The sequence below is a fragment of the Felis catus genome, chromosome F1, assembly GCF_018350175.1.
Source record: "Felis catus isolate Fca126 chromosome F1, F.catus_Fca126_mat1.0, whole genome shotgun sequence".
Lineage (NCBI taxonomy): Eukaryota > Metazoa > Chordata > Mammalia > Carnivora > Felidae > Felis > Felis catus.
Window position 1 is genome coordinate 57,412,444 of NC_058384.1, and position 21,650 is coordinate 57,434,093.

The window sequence follows — 21,650 nt, forward strand, 5'->3', positions numbered from 1 at the left end:
CAGCTCTATTGTCTTTGGCACCCCATCATTATGTCATCCAACTTTTCATTTTTTCACCTACCTTTGAAGGGCTTTCTCCTGACCAAGCGAGTCCTTGCTGCCGCTGCACCTTGGCTAATGCAGATACTCCTTCCAAAGACTGCTCTGCTGAGGGGCACTTGGGTGGCTCAGTCGGTTAAGCATCCAGCTCTTGACTTCGGCTCAGGTCATGATCTCGTGGGTTGTGAGTTTGAGCCCGGCGTCAGGCTCTCTGCGGAGCCTCTGTACCCGCCTCTCTCTCTGCCCCTCCCCCTCTTGCACTTCCTCAAAAATAAATAACACAACGTTTGAGAAGAAGACTTTTATTGAAACAGCGATGACCAGCAACTCCTACGTATGGATAAAAATGAACGATTACAGTAAGACCACAGAGTAATAAAATTAGCAGTACTTTGTTCAGCTACTACTCCACAGCAGACAGAACAGAGTCACTTTACTACTCAGTCAATAACATTTATTGGGAAGATATTTTATATACTGTGTGAACTCTTATCCGCTCCAATAGCCCCTAAGTGCAAACTTTAGTGATTCTCCTGATTATTTTTTTCAATTCCTATATGATGCTTCTTAGGATTCAAAAGAAGGTGGAAATGCAGGAAATTTACATGGAACAAGTCAATAAACATCCTTCGGGAAACTGGGGATCTACTAGCTGCTAGGCACTGTGCTGCGCCCTGGACAAAAAGAGTCAATTAAGTAAGGTATATTCCCAAGTCGTGGGAATAAAAGGCACAACGTAGGGATCACAGTCAATGATATAGTAAAGCATTGTATGCTGACAGATGGTAGCTACAGTCGTGGAGAGCCTAGCATAGTGTAAGGAGAGGTTGAATCACTAAGCCGTGCACCTGACACTAATGTAACATTGTGTGCCGACTGTACTCAAATGAAATTTTTTAAGAAGACATATTCCCTTCCTTGACCTAGCTCACAGCTGGGTGGGGGACCAGCCAGGTGCGCAGTGCAAGGGGAGAAACAGCAGAATGACCAGGGTCCCGGGGTAGCACCAAGGGATTAATTGCGTCTGTGGGTGTGGGGAGGGGCAAGGATGTCATGGAAGCCTTCAAGAGAAGGTACTTAGAGGCCAACTCTGAGTCCATCAGGCAGAAGAGAGGGGAGGACATTCCCAGAAGAGAGAACAGATGACAGAGAGGTGCAGAGGAGTTAAGCAGTGTGGTGCGCTCCGGGATTTCCAAACTGTGCCCTGTTGCCGAGAGTAGGGTGCTTGGGGAAACGGAAAGAGGTTAAGTATTACGTAGGCAGAGATTATGTTTGTGAGGTGTGGAATGGGCCCACCTAAACTCCCCATGAGCTGGATGGGGCTGACCCCGACAGCCGCGAAGACAAGGGTAGTGTGTATAATCATAGGACTCTTCTTTGTATGACCATATATACAATGTAAAAGGCAACAGCCTTATATAGTTGTTTTTTTAATGTTTGTTTGTTTTTGAGAGACAGAGAGTGCCAGCGGGGGAGGGGCAGAGAGAAGGGGACCCAAGATCCAAAGCAGGCTCTGCGCTGACAGCAGAGAGCCTGACATGGGGCTCGAGCTCCTGTCCCGCGAGATCACGACCTGAGCCGAAGTCAGACGCTTAACCAACTGAGCCACCCAGGCACCCCATATAGCGTTTAAAATAAAATACATCTTTTCCCTTGAGGTCCATTTCCATTTCAGTGGTTCTACATTTTATGTGGTGACTCTGACGTGTAATAAAAATGTACCTGTTAACCATAGAAGAGCAATCAGGACCCAGTTTATTTTTTTGAAAAGAACGGAGTGTTCTTTTTCTGATGGACATTAACTATGTTCCTCTTTAGCTGGGACAACTCTTTGTTACCTTTACAGAACTGCCCACCTTATAGTTCTCCCTGTGGGTTAAAGGAAAGATTACAGATAGCCTTGTATCCTACTGACACAAAGTATGCCTTTAATAGTAAATAGCTTTTGGCTGGCCAAGTCTATCAGACATTAGCTACATTTAGAGCACATGATACAAGAAATGCACAGTTTGGGGGCGCCTGGGTGGCTCACTCGGTTAAGCGTCCGACTTCCGCTCAGGTCATGATCTTGTGGTTTGTGGGTTTGAGCCTGGAGTCGGGCTCTATGCTGACAGCTCAGAGCCTGGAGCCTGCTTCAGATTCTGTGTCTCCCTCTCTCTGTCCCTCCCCTGCTTGCTCTCTCTCTCTCTCTCTCTTTCAAATAAATAAACATTAAAAAAAATATAAAAAAGAAAGAAATGCACAGTTTTACGAGTTGCTTATGAGCTCTGCTAAATCTGTCACATTTGATAAATTCTTTGTTTACAAATGAGTGCAATCTGTTAACGCTCATTTGTACGAATTCACCATATTTTTCATTTAGCTCTGTTAAAAGGATATTATAATGCTAACTGCTGGTAACTATTAGGCGAAGAATATTCCCTTTGAACCGTACAGTGTTTGGCATGTGGTAGAGTGGTACTTAATACAATGTTTGTTGAGTCAAAACGGGAATTATTAATAGCTTCTAATCAAGGCCTTTGATTCTTCAGCAACTACATCTCTTTACTTTCAAGCTCTATTTTATGGACAAGTGCTGTCCAGTAGAGATATGATTTACATCACATGTGTAATTTTATATTTTTTCCATATTCATATTTGTAAAAGTAAAAAGAAAACAGTTGGAATTAATGTTGATATATTTTATTTAACCCAACATGTCAAAGTGTTAGCATTTCGATATGTAATCAATATCATATTTATTAAAGAGGTATCTTACACTCTTCCCTAAGTCTTTAAAAATCTGGTGTACATTTTATACTTACAGCACATCTCAATTCAGATGATAAATTTTCATCAGAAATTCTTGAGCTGCCAGTTGGTTAAGCGGCTGACTTTGGCTACCCTCACAATCTCGTGGTTCGTGGGTTCAAGCCCCACGTCAGGCTCCGTGCTGTCAGCGCAGAGCCTGCTTTGGATCTTCTGTCCCCCTGTCTCTCTGCCTCTTACCCACTTGCACAGTCTCTCAAACATAAATAAACATTAAAAACAATACTTGAGCTGCATTTGGATTTCAGAATATTTCGTTGAAAGGGTAGGTTCCTATATCCAAGTTTTTTTCCCAAACGATTAAAAATTCCCCAATAACTGAATCAAATATCAGCTTTTAAAATGATTTAAATTACTTAAAAATGAAATCGAATAACAAATGCAGTTCCCTAGTCACATCAGTGATATGTCAAGAGCTCAATAGCCACATGTAGCTAGTATGTAGTGTACAAGATAGTGTAGTTCTAGAAAATTCCACTCCGGAGGGCTGCTGATGGACAATGCTCTTTTAGCACATTTCAGTTTAGAATCTTGAAGATCTTTATTTTTCTTTTGTTTTCTTGGTACTTCAATTTTTTTTTCTGAAATCTTTGTTACCCGAATACCTTAAGTTAGAAACCTCTGAATTCAACATGCCACATTTGGCTAATAATCCTAAAGAAAATTGCTCCAAGCCTTAAATTATTCCTTTTGTCACTTCTTCGCAGTCACAGACACTGGGAGCTATAGATTCTGCTCATGAGCATTCTCGTTATTAAGGAGTATAGCTAAATAAATTGTGATTCATTCCCAATACTGCTTCATGCCAGTTTGAGGGGAGGAGAATTCATACAGGTGCACATACGCAATGACTCAATGACTTTTTTTCCCCTAGCCTATGCCAAATGAATTTTCATTATATACCAATCCTAACATTGTAGGCATGGAGGAGGATTATTTGAATGCCATTTTGGGGGGATAGGGTTGTTCCTAGTCTATTTTGGTAGCCAGGATTATGGACTTGAGTTATCTACCCAATAAAGACTCCCTTTGAATGTAGTGCCAGTATTATAAAATTTTCTTTATGGATTGATCTTAAAAATAAGTATCCCTTAGTGTTGCTACATAGTTTTCAGTAAGTTTCAGTACATGAACACAGCGTAGCAAACACAGCTAAGGGATGTGCCCATGACTTTTAACATACGCTTTAAAAGCCACTGTGCCAGAATCTTGGGCTCTCCTTTGAGCGTTGTCTTTAATTAGCCACTACACCTCATAGGCATAAAGAACCCAATGGAGATGAACCTATGGGTACTGTAACCAGTACATGATTGAAAGTACCACATATTCCAGTAATCCCCTTTTATACACTATCAACCCAGTGCGTCTGTGATCTTCAGTAAGTCAGATGCGTGGACTTTTGTTAACATGGAAATTAAATGTCTCTCTGGGTCAATACAAGGATAAAGACATAGGATACTATGTGAATGGGCACTGAGAAGCAAAATCCAAGCTACCAGTTGAAGGGATGATTCCTATTCCAATGGGGTTGGGCACTGTTTCATAGTTCCTTGTTTATTTCCATGTTGACACTGGACCATTATAGCCCAGGGTACACTCCGGTGGCTGCGGCAGCCAATGGTCCTGCCGACACTGCATCAGCAGCCCCTATAGGCAGCAGTGGCTCTAGTTGATCCGAAAAGTACAGGCTTCTGCCCTGGCAACTTCAGTACATCTTGGTGATTCAGGATCTCCGCAGAGGGACTGTGAAAGCTTGGCATTCCCTGGTGTGCCCCATAATTCGGGATGCAGCCTCGCAGTTCTAAAGCCTGAATTTTATTCGAGGGGTGGTGACAAACGCCAACGGGATCTTGTGACTTTTATTTGTTTTGTGAAGTCGAGAAGTGTTTACAAGATAAACTGCTAAGGGAATAAATCCATGGATGGTGTTCTAGAAGTGAATATATGCTGGGTGAGAATTTTTTTCTCAGAGTATCTTTGTACGTGCTATTTTAGGTCTCTCCCAGCATGTTTTAAGGGTCGACTGTTAACTTTTCAGAAACAACCTTTAATGAGTCAGGATAAAAACCATCTGGTGCACGGATTCTTCCTTCAAATGGATGAACTTCAGGAGAGAGGAGGATTTCCCATCATCTTAAGACTCCCATTGGAGGCTTGGGAAAGTAGCTCAAAAATTGAATCTACCCCCTTCTATCTATTTATTGCTCCTTTTATCTTCCTGTCCACCCATGCAAGGAAGTGAAAAAGAAATATTGGAAAGAAGAATAGAGCGATGGTGTGGTTTTTGTCCTAGAGGCTGAGTGTGCAAAATGTAAGCTCCCGGATAAGATAGAAAGAAGTGGGATTGCTGTTTAAAGGGCTAATGGGCCCTGGACGACTGCATCGTACGGGGATGTCTAAAGGATAATGTGGGAGGCAGGTGGGTGGAAGGGTGAGGAAGCCACCTGGAGGAGATAGGACTGGGCCAAAACCAAACACAGCTCTCCACCCTCCCTAAACAAGCTCGCCTAAATGACACTTCCTTGTGTCCCAGGAAGTGACGATCAGCCAGTGTAGACACTGGGACTCCCGGGCTCACCCACTCCGGGGGTGCTGCGGTGGGCGCCGGGCGACCTCTTCTGCCGCCCCATTCCCGAGGAGGCGGCCCCGCGCGGGCACCTCGGCGGGCCGCCCGGCCCGAGCCCTGTGCAGCCCGCGGAGGCTTGCTGGCGCCTCCGGGGGGTGGGGGTGGGGGTGGGGGCTTTTGTGCCTTTTGCCCAACTACTAGGGTGACCCTGAACCCAAAGGCTCCCTGAAGAAGGGGACTGAGAGGGGGCTCAGGGGTGCCCGGGAAGTGAGAAAGCTTGGACACGGGGGCGGGGGAGCAGAATTTAAGCACGGGCCAAGTCCCGAGGTGGGAGACTGGCGGTGGAGGATCGCACCCATTCTTCCCGATGAAACGGACAAAAGGGGGCCGCTTAATTGCACCAGCGCCCTCTCACCTCGCCCGGCAAAACCCAAACACGAGTACAAATAAAAGCCACCAGAGGCTCTCAGACGACCGTACTCCGCGGGTGGGGCGAGAAACAAAAATAAACAGCGGGGCCCGCGGGCGAGAGCGCGCGCGAGGAGGGGGAGGAGCGGCCCCGCATCCCTAATGAGGGAATGAATGGAGAGGCCCCCTCGGCTGGCGCCCGCCCACCCGGCGGCGGCCGCCAAGTGCCTCTGGGCGCTGCGTGCCGCGCCCGCCGCTCCGCGCGCAGCCGGCTCGGGCCGCTCCTCCGGCTGAGGCGCGGCGGCGGCGGCGGCGGCGGCGGCGGCGAGCGCGCCGAGCAGCCGGGACGGACGCGCCGGGCAGCGGGGCGCCGGGAGCCGGGGCGCCGCCGCCGCTGGGCCCCGGGCGCGTGGCTGCGGCTCGGCCGGGCGGCGCCGCACACCTGAGGCGGAGCGCGGGGCGCGGCGCGGGCGGCGCTGTCAGGGCCGCGGCTCCCGGGCCCGAGCCGCGCTCGCCGGGACGAGCCGGGCAGTGATTTGCGGGGCGAGCTCACCTTCAGCCATGGCCCGGGGAGCCTAGCGGGGCCCGGCCGCCGCCGCCGCCGCCGCCGCCGCCCCCCCCCACACACACCCCGGCCCCCCTTCCCCGCCTCCCCACCCCTCCCCTCGGCGCCGCATCCCGCCGGCCTCGCCGCCCGGCCCGCGCCGGGCAACCGCCCTCGCCCGGAGCCCGCCCTCGCTCCTGCCCGCGTCCCCCCGCCGGCGCCGCCGCGGGAAGCGGCTCCCCCTCCCCTTCCTCCGCGTCTTCCTCCCCCTCGCCCCGCCGGGGCCGCTTGTTGCACCGCCCCGCGGCCTGCGGGAGCCGCTCGGCCCGGCCCCGCGCCCGCACCCCCCCTTCCGCTCGCGCCCCCCCCCCCCCGGGCCCGCACCCCAGCCCGGCCGGCGAGACCCCGGCCCGACCCCGCCGCCCGCACAAAATGTCGGCCCGGACGCCATTGCCGACGGTGAACGAGCGGGACACGGAGAACGTGAGTAACCCGAGCCTCTCCCCTCCCCTCACACCCCCCCCCCCCGGGAGCGGCGGGGGCGAGACCCCGGGCCGACCCCCGCCTCGCCCTCCGCCGGGCCGCCCCCGGGTCCCCCGAGCGGCCGCCGCCGCCGCCGCCGCACGGTCTCCACCTGGAGCCGGCGTGCCCCTCGCCCGCCGCTCTGCCCCCTTTTCATTCCAACCCCATTTCGCTGCTTTTCCCTGCAGGGCGAGGGCGGGGGCTGTACGGGGAGCCCCGTCCTGGGTGGTCCTCCCGGAGAGGACGGGCTGATGGAGGGCAGGGAGGCACGGGCGAGGGCAGAGTGGGCATCCCAGATTGCTGTATTTGTCCCTCGGCATGCTGTATCCCCACCCGAATGTTCGCTCCGCCGCCGCGGGCGAGCCGGCTGACTGCCTCTCCCCCCGCCCCCCCCCCCCCTGCTCTTCTGGCCCTTTCGGTCCCCTGCACCCCCACCCCCCTGCATTGCCCCATGACTTTGCTTTTTGTAACACTGTGTCCCATTTTGGGTCGTGGGCTCCGCCGGCGGAAGGTCGGAAGGGAAGGGGCAGAGCGGTAGTAGGATGGATGTGTGTGTTTGTGTGGATGAGTTCCTGCTGCTGAGATACTCTTCGGGAGAGATGAGTACAAGAATTTCCCGGACAGCCTCTGTGGCCCTGGGGTTACAGCAAAAACGTTTAAAAGCCGTAGGAAGCCAGCGGCTTTTCATTCCCTTCCTCGAGTCTGGGGCGGTAATTCAGGGCAGGTTTTACTTTAAATATCTCTCCTCCTCCTTGGAGTGTCACACGGTGCATTTCTTTGAAGGAAGGATTTGCTGTGTCTTTGATCAAATTGCCCTCAGGAGTTTTTATCTGGATGCAGATGTCCCTGGTGTTTCAACTCTTGAAAACCAAAAGGACCAGATCAGTTGTATTCCCACCTTCTGAAAAGTACAATTGTGTGGGGGTGTCTGTGTGAGTTTCTTTGTGCAAAAGGGTTTGTTCCCCCCCCCACCCCCTCGTTTTTGTTTTGTTTTGTTTTGTTTTTTTAAATCCGCATGACTTGTAAATAGGGCCTTGGCTGATTTTCTGACTGCTTTTTAAGGAGCTAGCAGGTACCAAGTTTGGAGGGCCGTCCAGATCTGTCTGGTTGTCTAGTTTAAGTTAGACTCCAGCTCTCAGTGGACCAGTGCCGTCGTATGGTTGGTAACATAAAAATATGAAGTGCTTTGGCGTTCTTAGACAAAAGGTATGCAGGAGAAGACACAAACTCCCCTCTGAAGTGTTGGCGGCTGGTATAAACAGATTATTTAATCTTGGGAGCGCAGGGGAACACAGAAACTTAATATAATTATATGAAGGGAGAAGAAATTCTAGTAAGAGACTATTGTTAGAAGACCTGGGAAGGTATTTCAGAGTGTGCTTTTGTCCTCGCTAGCTTGTCATGCATTTAAAATGGTCAACACGGTGTAAGGCTGCTGCCAGCATAAATTATAACTTCATTTTGCATCATAAGTGTTTTAAAAAATAAATAATTGATGCACAGTTTTGATTGGGAGATTGAAGGAGGTCGGGGGTGGGGGGTGAAAAATTCGGTTAAACTTGATCTTCAAGTCAAGTTTGGGTAAGAAATTTTCTAATCGGAACTCTAAAAACGTTCTTGTCATTCAGTGTGTCATTTCAGTGTGAATGGAAAGTAGGATAGATGATGGATGACCTTTGTGTTTATTAGTAAAACACTGTGTGCTAACCTAGGAAGGGTGGAAAAATACATTGTTTGTATTTTCTTTTGGATTTCCAATAGTAAAGCTCTTTCCATAAGTGTGCGTGAATAAGGTACTTTTTAAGGACATGGGATAGCATTGTAAGGATATGCATCAAGGAATAGCACAAATTGCAGCATCACAAGTAAGACCCCTGCCCCCCCCCCCCCAAAAAAAAGACCCTAGTGGATTTTTAAGCAAAGCAGTAATTGTGTGATAAATTTTGTTGTACCTTCTGAAAATAATCATGCTGTATAAACACATCCGCTCCGGTTCTGAACATGTTATTTCAAAGTCACGTTTATGGTCTTGACTTCTGTCCTTGTGTTGTAAATGACTGTATCTCCCTGTACCTTACTTTATCTAATTCTGATTTTCTCCCAATTGCCTAATCTGTCCCAATTTGTGGAAAGTATTTATTGTTACACTCTGGCTGTTAATTTATCAGTTAATGTGCGCCCAGCTTTGTTTTTGAGCCGGAAGGCATACAGAAGTATTACTTAAGATAAGGCCTCTCCCCTCAAGCAGCTTACCCGAAATATAATCCCGACCAAATCATGTACAGTAGAAAATTGTGTAAATAGGGCTAAATTGGTTTGTGCGTGCCATAGGTGTTTATCAAAGGGACTACCAGAGATGGCTATTAAGTCGTTGCTGTTATCTCTCTGTGTTCTCTGGCCTGTAGTAAGGGTCCTAATCCGTTTTTACTCACCTCTCATCAATGGAATAAAGAACAAACCTGCTTGTGAGCTAATATGTTAATGCCAGTAAGACAATCAAGATGGACGTTGGCAGTCCTTTTCAGTTCAAGTGACATATTTAAAAAGATGGTTGTGAAAATTTATTTTCATATGACTGTAAAGGTTTCTAGGTTCTTTGAAATATTAAGGACATAACTAAAAATATTCTTTCACTGCTGGAAATGTTTTAAACAGGGCAGTTTGAAAAACCATCTTTGTGTGTTATTGTCATTTTCAGCTAATATAAAATTTTGTTTAGTCATGTGAACATATTTGGATTTTGTATTCTTGGGAATATGCAATGCCTATCCCATGTGTGTCACTAATAAATGTTGAGGATAAATTAAGGGTTTCAAAAGAGGTGTGTTACACCACTAATCTCCTGTTACTACCACTGTCTCTAATAGAGTCAGCAAGAATTGCTTTTCTTTGAGAACATTCTGTGTGTACTTTTTCAGGAGTTCTTTTCTCATGGGTGAAGGGATTTGTGTGTGCATCGGTGGTAGGCCTGAAATGGCTAAATACCACAAAATAACCAATGATGAACTTTTCATGCCATCAACACTTCGTAGCCAAGTAGAAAAGGCACGTTACAGATAATAGAATTAATTTATGCAAAATGTGTTTGATTTTAGGTTGGGAAGAATCCAGAAAAAGAATGGGTATTTGAAATTTTTTTTTCTTCTCTTAGATTATGCTTGGTTAGTGCCAGCATGACCGTAGGCAATCTATTACCATTACTTGTAGGTGCTTTTAAATGAAGCAAGATAAATTGTTTTTCTGTGTTTCAGAAAAACTCTGATCGTGCTGATTTTTATGAATGCAAAAGGCCCCGACTAGCTTTCTGTGGTGAATTTTAATCAGTATGAAGATAATTGATTTGACCCCTTCTTGGAATGTTTTGGTTAAACTTAACTTTGAATCTTTTAATACTAAAACTTTTGAAGGTGATTCTTTGGATAGACGTGAAACTCACTGTGATGAGTGTAGCACGTGCTTAGCGTGTATGAGGCGCCATCAGTAGTTTGTGCTGTGGGAATCATTGTTAGTAATGTCAAAAGGCAAGAGAGAACCTGCCATTGCCACTACCTTCGGGTACCCTGTGCACACCTCACATGTCACAGTACCTATCCTACGGCACTCTCATTGCTGGCTTATTTTGTCCCTTTTATTCTGTATCCCCAGCACCCAGCAGAGCATCTAGTAGTAATCTGTAAGACATCAGTGCAGGAACATTCCCCTTTTGAATTTTTTCATTTATCATCAGATTAAGTTAGTGACACTGGGAAGTTACGGGAAATATTGCATAGTACAGACAGGCAGAAGCCTTCAGAAAGTCACCTGACCACCCAAGGTTATGATCTCTGACATCTTCCACTTTTGCTGCACTCATGCTGTTGCTTCTTAGAGGTGTTTTTTTTTTTTTTGTTTTTTGTTTTTTTTGGTTTGTTTTTGTCTTAGAAATTTTAAAAGAATATATGAAATGATATAAAATGCGTTATTAGAGGAAGAACAGGCTATGCCCTGCTCATCTTTATTTTGAAACTTTGCTATTTTCTCTGTCTCAGGTGCCCTGCTCTTTCCGCCTCATCCCAAACTCACAAATCCCTTAAGGTATGGCTCACGTTTCTAAGAAAAATTCTGACACGGTTGCAGCAAGCAGTGCTCTCTGCTGTAGCTGAACATCGGTCTGTGCACAGTCCACACTCCTGGTCTGACAGTCCATTGTGAGAAAACATCTCTACCTTCTATTCCTTTCTGTCCAAAGTGCTGTTTTTCACTCTTCTTTTTTTAAGCCCAGGTTGTTTAAAATCAGCTACATAGTTTTTGAGTTATTATTTTTTCACCATGTCTTCCTCCTTCTCAGACTTTCCTTTGGATGTCATTTTCCCTTTTCCCAATGAACACCTTTGAAGTTCTTTTGGTGAAGGATTGTTAGCCATAAACTTTGTTTTTTAAATGTGGAAAGTATTTTGCCCTTATTATTCAATGATAGTTTTGCTCAGCCTCTAATTCTAAGATGACAGTTATTTTCATTCATTGCTCAGAAGATAGTATTTCATGGTCTGCTGATTTCATTCTGCTCAGAAGTCATCTGCCGGTAGCTAGGTGATCTGTTCCATCCGCCTCTGTAAGAGTCTCTGCTTTTCTTTAGGTGTTGGACTTTACTACAGTGTATTTAGGTGTGGATTTCCTTTTTTCCTTCTTGCTTCCTATGCCTATGATTTCCTGTTTGTCATTAGTTCTAGATACTTATCAACTTTTATCTTTTTGAAAATAGCCTTGTTTCTGCTCCCTGTGGCAGTTCATTTGGGGAGTCTGATTACATAACGTGAGGCCATAACTCCTCTGTGTGCCTTAACTTCTTACTCATTTTTCCCACATGTTCACTGCCTGTCTGTACTATAAGCTGCCTGATTTGTTTGGATTTATCATCTGTGGATTTGTATCTTTCATCACTTCTGAACTGAATCAAGCATGCTCTCTTTAAATGTTAACTTATCTCTGTTCTCTCTAGTGTTTCCAGTGCTCTCATTAGATATGTTAAAATTTCTCATTCTGTCCTACATATGTCTTAAACTCTCCTTTTCCCCCCATTTCATTGTTTCCCTATACTATCTGCAACAGTTATGTAATATTTAGATTTATCTTTTAGTTGGCTAAATCTCTTTAGCTGTATTTAAATCAGTTAACCTTTCTGTTAAATTGTGTTCAATTGTGGTAGGCACATAACATGAAATCTCTCTTAAACTCCTAAGTACAGTATTGTTAACTGTAGGCTCAATGTTGTATAGCAGGTCTTTAGAACTTTTTCATCTTGCATGACTGAAACTTTATACCATCGAGCAGCAACTCCCCCATTTTCCTCTTTTCCCAGCCCCTGGCAACTACAATTCTACTCTCTGCTTTTATAAGTTTGACTAAGTTAAATGGAATCATGCAGTGTCAATCTTTCTATGATAGGCTAATTTCACTTAGTGTAATGTCCTCGAGATTCATCCATAATGTAGCATGACAGAATTCCCTTCCTTTATGGCAGAAATACTCCATTGAATGTATATCACACATTTCTTTAGCCATTCTTCCGTTGATGGACATTTGGGATGTTTTCATAACTTGGCAGTTGTGAATAATGCTGCAATGAATGTGGGATTGCAGATATCTCTTTGAGATCCTGATTTCAATTCTTTTGAATAAATATCTGGAAATGGATTGCCAGATTATAGGTTCTATTTTAAAAATTTTTTGAGGAACCTCCATATTCTTTTCCGTAATGGCCACACCGTTTTACATTCCCACCAACGACGCACAAGGGCTCCAATCTCTCCATATCTTTGTCTGTTTTGTTTTTTGATAATGGCCATCCTAACAGATGTGGTGAAGTGATAATCTCGTTGTGGTTTTGATATGCATTTCTCTGATGATTAGTGATGTTGAGCATCTTTTTAAATACCTGTTGGCCATTTAGATGTCTTCTTTGAAGAAATGTCTTCTCACGTCCTTTGTTCATTTTTTAAAAAGAATCCGGGTTTTTTGTTTTTTGTTTTTTTTCTTCAGTTGAATTGTAGGAGTTCCTTACATATTTTGAATATTAACCCCTTTCAGATATATGGTGTATAAATACTTTCTTCCACTCTATAGTTTGTCTTTTCACTGTGAGGATTGTTTCCTTTGCTGTGCAGAAGCTTTTTACTTTGACGTAGTTCCCCACATTTTCACTTTTTGCCTTGATTGCCTGTGATATTTGTGTTATATCCAGGAAATCATTGCCAAGATCATTGTAATGAAGCTTTTCCCCTGTGTTTTCTTTAAGGGATTTTACAGTTTCGGGTGTTATATAAGTCTTTAATGCATTTTGAATTAATTTTTGTGTATGATATAAGAGGTCCAATTTCATTCTTTTGCATGGGGAGATCTGGCTTTCCCAGCACCATTTGTTGAAAAGATTGTCTTTCATTCCTTGTGTATTCATGGTACTCTTATCAATAAAAGATCATTTAACCATGTATACATAGATTTATTCTGTGCTTTCAATTCTCTTCCATTGGTCTGTATGCCTGTCTTTATACCAGTGTCATACTGTTTTGATTATTATAGCAATGTAATATGCTTTGAAGTCCTAACTGTGAGGCCTTCATCTTTGTTCTTCTTTCTCAAGATTGCTTTGGCTATTCAGGGTCCTTGTGGTTCCTTATGAATATTAGGATTTTTTTCTTCTTTTGTAAAAAAATGGCATTGGGGTTTTGATAGAATTTTGTTGATCTGTAGATCTCTTTGGGTAGTGTGGATATTTTATCAGTGTTACATCTTCCAAATCATAAACACAGATGTCTTTCCATTTATTTGTGTCTCCTTTAATTTCTTTTAGTGATGTTTTGTAGTTTTCAGCGTAGACATTTTTTTGCTTCATTAGTTAAATTTATTACTAAATATTTCATTCTTTTTAATGCTATTGTAAATGAGGTTGTTTTCTTAATTTTCTTTTCACATCACTTGTTGTTAGTGATTTTTATTTGTTGATTTTGTAGCCTGCAATTTTATTGAATTCGTTTTTAGTTCTTTTTTATTATTTTAGAGGGAGAGAGAGAAAGAGAGGGAAAGAGAGCAGGGGTGAGGGGCAGAGGGAGGGAGGGGGAGAGAGAGAGAGAGAGAGAGGGAGAATCCCAAGCAGGCTCCATGCTCAGTGCAGAACTCGAACCCGACACGGGGCTCTGTCCCATGACCCTGGGCCTAGACCATGACCTGAGCCAAAATCAAGAGTCAGCTTCTCAACCAACTAAGCCACCCAGATGCCCTGAATTTGTTTGTAATTCTAACAGTTGTTTGTGTTTCTTGGTGGAGGTCATATGGTTTTCTACATATAAAATCATGTCATTTGCAAACAGAGATACTTTTCCTTTTCCCTTTCCAGTGTATATGGCTTTTATTTCTTTTTCTTGCCAAATTGCTTGGGCAAAATCCTAAGATTTTCAGTACTATGTTGAATATAAGTGGCAAGAGGAGGCATCCTTGTTTTTGATAGCAGAGAATAAGCTTTTGGTTTTCATCATTGAGTATGATGTTAGCTGTGGGCTTTTCTTATATGGTATTGATTATGTTGAAGTAATTACCTTCTATTCCTAGTATGTTGAGAGGTTTTGTTTTTTTTTTATGATGAAAGGGCATTGAATTTTGTCAATGCCGTGTCTGCATCAATAGAGATGGTCATGTGATTTTCATCATTTGTTCTGTTAATGTTAATTACACTGATTACCTGTGTTGAACCATCCTTGAATCTTAGGGATAGATCCCATTTGGTCATCATGTATGATTCTTTTAATGTGCTGTTAAATTTGGTTTGCTAATATTTCATCTAGGATTTTTCCATATATATTCATCAAGGTTATTGGCCTGTGGTTTTCTTGTAGCATCTTTTTCTGGTTTTGGTATGAGAATAATGCTGGCCTCATACAATGACTTAGAAAGTGTTTCCCTCTCCTCAATTTTTGGAAAAGTTTTAGAAAGACTGATGTTGATTCTTTTTAAATGTTTTATAGAATTTACCAGAAAGCCATCTGGTCCTGGGCTTTTCTTTGCTGAAAGTTTTTGATTACTGATTCATTCTCCTTACTAGTGTAGATCTGTTCAGATTTTCTTTTTCTTCATAGTTCAGTCTTGGTCAATTTTATGTTCTTGGGGATTTCTCCATTTCTTGTAGGTTATCCAACTTGTTGGTATGTAATTAAGGTAGTTTCTGACCATCCTTTCTAATTCTATGGCATAAGTTGTAATGTTTCCTCTGATTTTGTTAGGTTCTCTCTCTCTCTCTCTCTCTCTCTCTCTCTCTTTTCTTAGTCTGACTAGAGATTCTTTCATTTGTTGATTTTTTTTTCTTCAAAAAACAAATTCTTTGTTGACTTAAAAATTTTTTTCTATTCTGTATTTCATTTATTACCTCTATAATCTTTATTCTGATTTCCCTCTACTAATTTTGGGCTTAGGTTTTTCTTTTTTCTAGTCCCTTGAGGTGGAATTTGAGAGCATTCTTTTTTGTTCTTTAATTTTAAGGTCTTTATTGCTATGAACTTCCCACTTAGTACTACTCTTGCTATATCCTGTAAGTTTTTGTATATTCTATTCTATTCTATCCTTTCCTTTCCTTTCCTTTCCTTTCCTTTCCTTTCCTTTCCTTTCCTTTCCTTTCCTTTTCTTTTCTTTTCTTTTCTTTTCTTTTCTTTCTTTCTTTCTTTCTTTCTTTCTTTCTTTCTTTCTTTCTTTCTTTCTTTCTTTCTTTCTTTCTTTTCCAATTTGTTACTATTTTACTGATGCCCATGCTCAGGCCTTGACCCATACTAACCCAGTAGGCATAGCTGCTTCTTCCACTGCTGCTTCTTGGTCCTCAGGTTTTCGTCCTTGTTCAGCAGGGCGCGCACGGCATGTGTGTTCTTCAGCCACAGATCCAGGGGCTTGTACTTCTTGTCCTCGTAGAATTTCCTGAGGTTCTCTTTCTGAGTCTGGCTAATGGTGGTGAGAACACGGGTGATGGATTTGCAAACAGCTCAGATCTTGGAGAGCTTGGAAGCCACGCCACCTGTCTCTTCCACGACGCACAACTGGGACAGCTCCACCTTCAGGTCTCCCATCTGTTCAAGCAGCTCCTCCTCCTTGCCGCGAAGGTGTGGAGCCTTAATGTTGGCCGTAGCTGCACAATCTGTCCCTGCTGCCGAAGGAAAGAGGATTGTACGTTGTTTTCATTTGTCTCGAGATATTTTATAATTTCTGTCTTGATTTCTTCCTGACCCAATGGTTGCTCAAGAATATGTTGCTTAATTTTCACACATTTTCCAGTTTTCTTCTGTTGCTGATTTCTAGTTGTATACCATTAGTTTGGATAAGATACTCGGTATAATCTCAGTATTATTAAATTTGCAAGGCATGTTTTGTACCTAACATGTGCCCTATCCTGGGAAATTTCTATTTACATTTGATAAAAATGAGTTCTGCTGCTATTCAGTGAAATGTTCTGAATATGTGTGTTTGGACCTTTTGGTCTGTAGTGTTGTTCAAGTCCTCAGTTTTCTTCTTGATAGCTGTCTGGATGTTCTATCCATGGTTGGAAACGGGTTGATGAAATTTCCAGCTGTTACTGTGTTGTTGTCTATTTCTTCCTTCAATTCTGTCAGTATCTGTTTCATACATTTTAAATGTTCTGATGTTGAGTCTATAAACACTTATAATTGTTGTATCTTTTTGGCCCATTGACCACTTTATCATTCTATAATGTTCCTATTTGTCTTTTCTCTGTTTTGTCATTCTTTTGTCTTTCTTAACCTTTCTTGCTGTCCACCTATGTGTTTCGTTGATATTTTTTTTAATGACATGCTTTGAGTGGTTTTTTTTTTTCCATTTTCTTTTGTATCTTCTCTAGGTATTTTCTGTGTGGTTACCATGGGGCTTACATAAAACATTTTACAGTTATGACAATCTGTTTTAAGCTGATGGCAGCTTAACTTCCATCTCATACAAAAATTCTGCTTTTATTTCTTCCTTCTTCACACTTTATATTGTTGTTGTCACAATTATATCTTTTTGTATTGTGTATCTATTAGCATATTTTATAGTTTTAGTTTTATAAATACTTTTGTGTTTTAATTTATATGCCAGGATAAAAGTGATTTACATACCATATTACAATATTCTGTGTTTGTGTTTATTTTTCCCATTACCAGTGAAGTTTATATTTTCATATGGTTTCCTGTTACTATTTAGTGTCTTTTTGTTCAACTTGAATGACTCCCTTAAGCATTAGGCAGGTCTAGTGGTGATGAACTCTCTCAGCTTTTTTTTTTTTTTCTCTGAAAGCTTTTATTAATTTTTGAAGGACAGTTTTGCTGGATATAGCATTGTTGGCTGGCAAGTTTTTTTTCCTCCAGCAGTTTGAATATTTTATTGCACTTTTTCTGGTCTGCCAGTTTTCTTCTGAAAAATCTGTGAATAAGTTTATGAGGGTTCCTTGGTACATGACAAGGAATTTTTATCTTGCTACTTTCAAAATTCTCTTTGACCTTTGACTATATTTGATTATAATGTGCTTTGGTGAGGACATTTTTGGGTTCATCCTGTTTTGGATTCATCCTGTTTAAATTCTGTTAGGTTTCTTGCATCTGGAAATCTGTATGTCCATTTTCGTCCCCATATTTGGGAACTTTTGGGTCATTTTTTAAAAATATAAGCTTTCTGTCTCTTTTTCTCTTTTTTTTTTCTGAGACTCCCATAATGCATATACTGCTTTATTTGACAGTATCCTATAATTCCCTTAGACTTTCTTCACTCTTTTTGTCTTTTTTTCTTTCTTGCTGCTGCTGCTATTATTGTTGCTGTTCTTGTGGCTGGATAATTTCAAGAAAATGTTCAAATTTGCTCATTCTTTCTTCTGCTTGATCTGTGATTGAACCTCCCTAATGAGTTATTGTATTCTTGAGTTGAGTTCCAAAATTTGTTTGGTTATCTTCTATATTTTCAGTTTCTTTGTTGAAATTCTCATTTTGCTCATTTATCATTTCATGACCTCATTGAGCATCTTTATGTCTATCATTTTGAATTCTTTGCCAGGTAATGCATATACCCCTGTTTCTTCAGTGTTGGGTTTTTTTTTTTTTTTTTTGAAGATTTATTTCCTTCCCTTGATTGGGCCGTTTCCCTCTTTATTTCTGTTCTTTATAACTCTGTTAGTATCCACACATTAAAAAAAAATGGCCACCTCTCCCAGTCTTTCTGGACTGGCTTAATAACGGAAAGATTTTTTTTTTAAGTTTTACTTATTTATTTTTTGAGAGAGAGAGAATATCAAGCAGACTCCACATTGTTGGCACAGAGCCCAGTGCAGGGCTCGAAGTCACAAACCTTGAGATGTGACCTGAGCCGAAATCAGGAGTCGGCTGTCTAACTTACTGAGCCACCCAGGCGGCCCCTTACATTGAAAGATCTTCGCCATTCAGTCCAGCTAGAGATTCTCAAGGCTGTCAAACCTTTCCTGTAGATGTGTCTTTTCTGGATGTGTGCTTGTAGATGCCTGATTAGAGGGATTTCCTGGTTGTGTTTTTAGGAGCTGTAAGCTCTTGCTCCCTCTGGTGTCTGTCTGCTGTACTGTGGTTCTTTTGAAACAGCAGCATCCTGAGCAGCCCGTGTTGTTCTCACCACACCCCTACCCCCGGCATCTAGCATATGCTGGTTCCCGTCAGCACCCTGTGTTGAGCTGGACACAAACTAGTAGAGTGTTGGATGCATGTTCCACTCTTCTCTTTCCTCATTGTTAAATTTGTAATTTCATGAATTTTATTTTTCATTCTCAAAGTTCTAAATTTTTCCCTCAAACCAGTCTGGACTAGTTTATAGTTTTTTGGTCTTTGCTTGTTTTTGTGATTTCATCTTCATTTCCTTAAACATTTAATATGTATTTACTTCCTGTATCTGGAAATTCCACTGTATGAAGTCCCTGGGGCTTTAGCTTTATGGTTTGTGTCTCCTGATTCTCATTCCCTGTGGCTTGTTTTTTTCTGTATTTGCTGGTCTTTGTGGGTGAACTCGTATTTGCCTGAGTTTTATCTGTGTGAAACTTGGGGGTCTGAACTGAGGATGACTTCTAGAGAGGATTTGTTTTGCTCCTACTGGGAGCCCCTGCTGACCTGGGACATTTTTTTTTTAAGGTTTTATTTTTACGTAATCTCTACTTCGAACATGAGGCTCAAACTTACAACCCCGAGATCAAGAGTCTCACGTGCTTTACTGACTGAGCCAGCCAAGAGCCCCTGACCTGGGACATTTCAGTCTCCTAAAGGTGTCCCAAACTCAATGAAGGAGTTTTAAGTTCAGCTCTCCAGTGTTGTAGCAGGTCCCAAGCTTAGTATGTGGACCCCAGCGCAGTGCTGGGTTTTGTAATTGCTTTCAGCTGGAGATTTTAAATGTTTGTTTATTTTTCCCTTGGATGTTTCTCTTCAAGCTCATCAGTACACTTTTAAAAAAGTGTGTTTTTTCTTGGAGAACCTTTCACACTATCTTGCCTACTGTACTACAGAGAGACTGGAATAAGCTTTTTGAAAATGGGTGTTTAGAAATGTCCATACTTGTTTGATTTTACTACCCTTAATTATATGTCATTTCTAAAATTCTCGTATCTACACACTTAAACATGTAGACAACTTTCTAACCTGTTTATAAATCTTCTAGGTCAAAAATCTTAGTAGATTTTGGAAACCATTTGTTACAGATATTTAAGTGATTAATTTTCAAAAACTGCTGATTGTCCTCAGGAAGGTGCCCTACTAACATGACTTGTATAAAAAATTGTCACATAGTTGGTGAATGAATTGAAATATGAATACAGTCATTGATGAAGTCAAGTGTCAACATAAACAGAACTTATAATCAGGCCTTCAGATCTCAGTATCACAAATTGGTAAGCCAAGATTTAAAAAATCAAGAAATCTATTAATATTGCATAGTGATGTTTTTACTAATCACTGAAAAGTTGGTCCCATTGAAATTTAATCTATTTCCCCAAATTTTCATCTTTTTGGTATTATCTGTTTTAATGTATATAATCTGTTAGTAGAATAGTACATAATGTGGTATACGTAACTATTCCTATAGTAGCCCATACTTAAAACTTTTAAAGATGCGGTGATTGATCTAAAGTTTGGAGACCATTCTGTGCCATAGAGTTTAGCATTGTTCTAGAATTCTCTATGTGTAAACTTTTTCTTCCTAACTAAATTGAAAATACTTTGAAGTCAAGAACTTTTTTTTTATTTTTTATTAAAAAAATATTTTTTTCAATATTTATTTTTGAGAGACAGAGCATGAGTAGGGAAGGGGCAGAGAGAGAGGGAGATACAGAATTCAAAGCAGGCTCCAGGCTCTGAGCTGTCAGCACAGAGCCTGACGCGGGGCTCGAACCCATGAACCGTGAGATCATGACCTGGGCCGAAGTCAGACGCCCAACCGACTGAGTCAGCCAGGCGCCCTGAGAACTACTTTTTTTTTTTTTTTTAATGTTTATTTATTTTGAGAGAGACAGGGAGAGAGCGTGAGTGGGGGAGGGGCAGGGAGAGAGAGAGAGAGAGAGAGAGAGAGAGAGAGAGAGCGCGCGCGCGCGAGGGAGAGAGAGTCCGTCCCACATAGGCTCCACGCTGTCAGCACAGAGCCCCGACACAGGATTCAACCCACAAACTGTAAGATCATGACCTGAGTCGAAATCAACCCACTGAGCTACTCAGGTACCCTAGGGACTACTACCAATATTACTTCTGTATATCCTATATTACCTACCATAGTATTTGGTGTATTTTTGGCACTCAGCAATTTAATAAATCAAGGTCTAGTTTATTGATTCATTCTCAACTATAGTGAGTTTATGAGCCAGCTTGGGAGATCATTTCAAATTCACATTCCCTAACCCCTGCTCTGTCCCACTCTGTATTCTGAGTTAGTTTCTCTAGGGTGAGATCGCAGACAGACTTCCTCTTTGTAAACTTCTCAGTGATTCTGATGCTGGTGTTCACTGGCCAGGCTTTGAAAAAACCGTGATTTATGTGATGATGATGAAATTGATTGCATTGTAATAAACCTCACCTTTTGGTTAAAATGAAAAAAGGCATTATGGTTGCTGGTTATGTTCTAGAAAGTGGGGTTGGAGAAGTGATAAATCAGTCCTTCCAGTGGGTGGTGACAGCGGTAGAAAACAACAGGGAATTGTCTGTCTCGGAGGTAATCAGGTACACGTGCATGGTATTTGTTAGGTGTAAGATTGATGAAGGAGGTAATGAGGAACTTCATGTTCCTCCCTTTTCCCAGCATTATGTGCTCAACCGTATTGGGGGAGGCGGTAGCATCAAAATAAAGGGGTTCACGGCGTGGTGCCCTTTCTTTTGAGAAAGTATTATTTAATACTGTTTTGACCACTGTATTGGTTTAGTTCAGGTTGTAAACAAATCAGAAGCTAAGCAATAGTCCAAGGTTTTAATGAGCTACCTGTAAAGAATATAGTAATAAGTTTATTTCAAATGTTTAAAGCATGGCTACCTTTTATTTTGGAATCAACAGCGCTACTTTCACAATTTCAAAGGAGGGTTTGCTTTTATTTCCTTTTCTGTTTGTTTCATGTCAACCGGAGACGATAGGGATACAAAGGCAAATGAAACCTGTTCCTGCTCTGAGGGCCTCAGAGCCTGACGGGGAGATAGACACAGAGACAAACAAGTGCAGTAGAAAGTTACAGTCCTTGTCACCTGAGTGATCAGAACGCGGAATAAAGAAGGCCAGGGG

The 21,650-nt window shown here is 42.4% G+C and overlaps 1 protein-coding gene and 1 pseudogene across 4 annotated transcripts in view; one reads left to right on the forward strand and one right to left on the reverse strand.

The window, feature by feature from the left end:
* Window positions 1–6,572: 6,572 nt before the first annotated feature.
* Window positions 6,573–21,650, forward strand: part of MARK1 (microtubule affinity regulating kinase 1) — a 119,031-nt gene continuing 103,953 nt past the window's right edge. For 2 of the 4 annotated variants that reach the window (XM_023247971.2, XM_023247972.2), the window contains exon 1: window positions 6,711–6,848. In XM_023247971.2, coding sequence (XP_023103739.1) covers window positions 6,798–6,848 — 51 coding nt within the window. In that variant the 5' untranslated portion in view covers window positions 6,711–6,797. Of the gene's footprint in view, window positions 6,849–21,650 lie in introns of all 4 variants that reach the window. The other 2 variants (XM_023247973.2, XR_006592123.1) reach the window with 2 other exon arrangements.
* LOC111558407 lies at window positions 15,680–18,321 on the reverse strand (annotated as a pseudogene).